General features: G+C 40.1%; 1 protein-coding gene and 1 non-coding gene across 2 annotated transcripts; both read right to left on the minus strand.

The window, feature by feature from the left end:
* On the minus strand, positions 1–2,434 carry LOC122658304 (protein SUPPRESSOR OF MAX2 1-like). The gene is made up of 2 exons (XM_043853226.1): positions 2,424–2,434; positions 1–804 (listed from the first exon to the last, which is right to left on the minus strand). The coding sequence occupies exon 2, from the start codon at positions 757–759 to the stop codon at positions 1–3; it is 759 nt and encodes a 252-aa protein (XP_043709161.1). The 5' UTR covers positions 760–804; positions 2,424–2,434.
* On the minus strand, positions 970–1,130 carry LOC122660630. The gene has a single exon (XR_006332739.1). It is a non-coding gene; the product is annotated as a U1 spliceosomal RNA (small nuclear RNA).
* Positions 2,435–3,816: the final 1,382 nt, after the last annotated feature.

Here is a 3,816-nt window from a genome sequence, read left to right on the forward strand (position 1 = left end):
TCATTGTTGCGGAGAAGAAATCGAGTATCGAAATGGTCGGTGAAGATGGAGTATCTGGTTCCTCTTCTTTGCTCTCAATAGAATATCGAAAGCCTTCTTCACCTCTTCGCTTCTCTGCTGTCCAGATTGAGGTGAACTCCCCTGCTGCTGCTGCTGCGGCTGCAACCTGGGATTCAGATACAGATTCCTATTCGCCGTTTGTGCAGGGCGGAACCCCAATCCGCCGCCAATTGTAGATGAATTAATGGAGCTTGAAGCATTCAGAGACTGTTCTATGGTGGCTTTGACAGCAGGGCTAGAAAAGCTAGCCTCTCTCATGACTCGGCTCACACTTGGGTCATCAAGGATCGAAACAATGAGCTGTTCAAGCTCCACCTTTACGGCTAAAAGGGGTTGTTGCTGCTGCTCTGGGCAGCCTCTGCGTTGATGGGCTTGAGCTCGCTTGAGCGCAGCCATGAGAGCATTAGAGATTGGGGCGTCAATACCAGGGGAGAGGTTCTGGGCTGAAGGGAGACGCTCGAGGGCAACACTGAAACAAAGTTCGAGTGCTCTGCATTGGAGTGGGTGAGAAGAGTTTGGGTGAGATCGAATGCAGGCTTGTCGAAGGTACCGAGATGGAGAGGCCAAAAGTGTTGCAGCGACATGGAGTGGTGTGGTTTGGCCGTGATTCCGACGAGCTGCTTCGGCGATTGAGTGGTTCAGAACACTCGCCGCCTCTGGGGTTAATGTCTGCTGGATTGTACTCAAACCAGCTCTCATGATGGGTTCTCTGCTGCTTCAACTTCTACGAATTTCTCAAAAAAACTAATAGAGAACAAGGCACATAGCAAGATAGGACCCACAACATTCAACCATGTCAAATTTTGTTTGTCCATTTTGATTGAAAGATAGGACCCACATTTTGTTATAGAAAAGTATTATGTTATTTTTCATTTTGTAAAGGCAGAAAGTATTTTACTGGAGAATTGGGTGAGGGCCGCGCGAACGCGTACCCCATCTACCACAAATTATGACATACACTCTCCCACTTGGGGAGATGTTAAGCGGGCACCCCTCCCAAATGCAATGGTGGTCACCAACCTAGGCCATGATTCTTCTTGATCACCCATAGTCCCCGTCCAGGTAAGTATGTTTTTGGGTCCTTGCTTCCCTTTATTTATACACTTCTATTCCATCTTCCCTTTTCCCTTTTAGTACCCGGTCGATGTGGGATTGAAGTACCCACCTTCCATGGTATTTATATAAACTAAGCATGGACGGTTATGATTGTTTCATCTTGAGTGATGTGATATCATTTATGTGGACCAGACGTTTTAAGTAGAGAAGCTCATCATATGGGCCTGCATGTATGTCGGATGATTTTGAGATCTGTTTCAAGGACTGAAAAATTTTGAAATTTAGAAGTGGGATTTTTCAGTTTTTGCAAGGGATCTGCTTTCAGAAAAATTGGAATTGCTCCATTCCCTAGCTTTGGAAGTAGTAGGAAGTAGGAACTATATGTTTATCTCTCTCCTTCCTCTTGTGAAATGATATATTTGCCCCTTATTGTGAAAGGAGAGAGATAAATATAAGGAGACACTAGTGTACACTTTGCAAATTAACAAGGAACTCAATTCCATATATTTAATATTTAAAGTAGGTGTAGCTCTAATGGCCTAGTGGTATTGTGAAGAGACGATGAGTAGATGAAGAAGAATGAAATGATGAAGGTGGGGAACTTTGTAACTATGTTGCGGCTATTGAAGAGGGCGAATAAGCTAATGTGTGAAAAATATCAGAAAAAACTTATCTTCTCCCTCTTATATACTCATTTGAGTCCTTTCGAAGTTCTGTAATTCCTGGTTTTTTAGAGCATTTGGGGTCGATCTGATCTCAATTACACTGGTTTTACCAAACCAAAATTTTTTTTATTTTTTTTGGGGGTAATTTACCAAACCGAATTTCACTCCCAATTTGTTCTCATGGAAATACGATAGCTGTATCAAGCATCAAGAATATATGAACAAATGCATAACGCACTTGGTAGCATGTGGTGTGTGAAGCCCATTGCTCCCAGATCTTGGGTTCAAGCCTCATATTCACACATCCCCTCCCTCATATAATAGGATAGAGTAGGACCAATCTAAAAAAACAAAAAGGATCGGGAGCATTATCTGAGTTTTGGTATAAAATAAAATTGTAAATATTGTAAGGAAAAACCTCTCTGAACATAAGGTGTTTCCTACGTCTATATATACATTTAGATATTTTTCTTAAAAAAAATAAAAATAGCATTGTGAGGAGGCATGGTAAATGCTTTAGATTCATGAAACCCTTTCCCATATTTTTATATGGACCAAGTTTTCCTCTATTATTTCCTTTACCCATGGTGAAGAGAAAAATCTCTTTATCCACCACTTCTAGTGATTAGATGAGATTCCTACAACAGTATAAGAGCATTTCGGATATCGGACAACAATAAGGGAAGTAATTATGACATATTGGTGGTGGGATTCTCTTCACACTCAATGAAGAAAAATTTTCTTCTCCCTATATTCCCTTGAAACTCATATCAATTTTAATCCTAAATTGACTCATTTGATACAAAGAAGATGGTCTCAATCTCTAAATCCATTTTCACTAGTTGCCGCATGCATGATAGGCAATGGTAGGTATGGTGGGTCAACATATATAGGGGGTGCCATACTCACCTCTCACTCAAGTTTCAATCATCGAAGTAGAGGTCAAAAGATTATTTAGTGTAGTATCAAATTAAGAAAATACGAATGACTCCTAATTTGAAAATAATGAAAGGAAGGGGAGCAAGCAACATAAGGTGCGCACCTATATATATTGACATTAGAAGGCAAGAAGGTGCAGCAGATGATATCGTATATTGGAAGACAAGAAGATCATTTCATGTGAGAAGGAGAGAGAAAGACAAAAGGGATGCTAGCACACCCTACCTAGCGGCTCAAAAAACCTTTTCCCATAAAAAAATAGGTTGGAGACTTCATGCTATTTATACTTTTGGAACTTGAAATGGGTCTAACATTGTTTTTTTTATTTTTTCTTATTTTAAATTTTTATTTTTTTTTATATAGAATTGAGAAAATTACTTAGACACCCCTTATACTATGGCCTAATTACTTAGTTTCCCAAGCGTTTGAAACAATTACTTGAACACCCCCTGTAGTTTAACGTTTCTTTCAAGTAACCCTGTCCATTAGTCAGTCACCGTTACCATGGGTTAAATATTTTTTAAATACCTAAACTACCCTTAAGGTGTAGTGAAGTGACATATTTACCCCCTTCTCCTCCTACTCCTTCTTCCTGTAACCAAAAAAAAAAAAACCCAGTAGCCATGGCTACTGTTTCAAAAATCATTAAGGCATCCACAAAGATTAAGCCCGACTTAAAGGTCAAATTGGAATCAAAATGAACAAGAGCATAATCCTAAACGACAATAGATTAACCGGAGGCCATGGCTGTGCGCGAAGAAAAAAAACCGGCAGTCAGAAAGGTCGAATTGGACTCTATTGATTATTTCAATCGAGTCCTCTGTGTAGTCCTCTCTCTTTTTTTTGCTAGAAGTCAGCAAGTATGTATTGAGATGGAATAAAAGTGCAGAAATATTAACAAACCGCTACTGGGCTTAATAGCTCAAACAACGATAGAAACCCAAAAAGCCAAAAAACAAACATTAGGCTAGCAGAAACGATAAAACGGCCTGCCCAAGGCTTCCCAGGTGGTCCAAGAAATTATGAAATTGGGGGGATCATTCCCAAAGTGTGGTCCCCTATCTTCTTCGCGTTAGGAGTTGGGAATTCCAGTGGA

Source organism: Telopea speciosissima, chromosome 4 (assembly GCF_018873765.1).
Source record: "Telopea speciosissima isolate NSW1024214 ecotype Mountain lineage chromosome 4, Tspe_v1, whole genome shotgun sequence".
NCBI lineage: Eukaryota > Viridiplantae > Streptophyta > Magnoliopsida > Proteales > Proteaceae > Telopea > Telopea speciosissima.

Excerpts from the sequence above, each read along its gene's own strand:
- LOC122658304 (XM_043853226.1), bottom strand. The coding sequence starts at position 759 with ATGAGAGCTGGTTTGAGTACAATCCAGCAGACATTAACCCCAGAGGCG.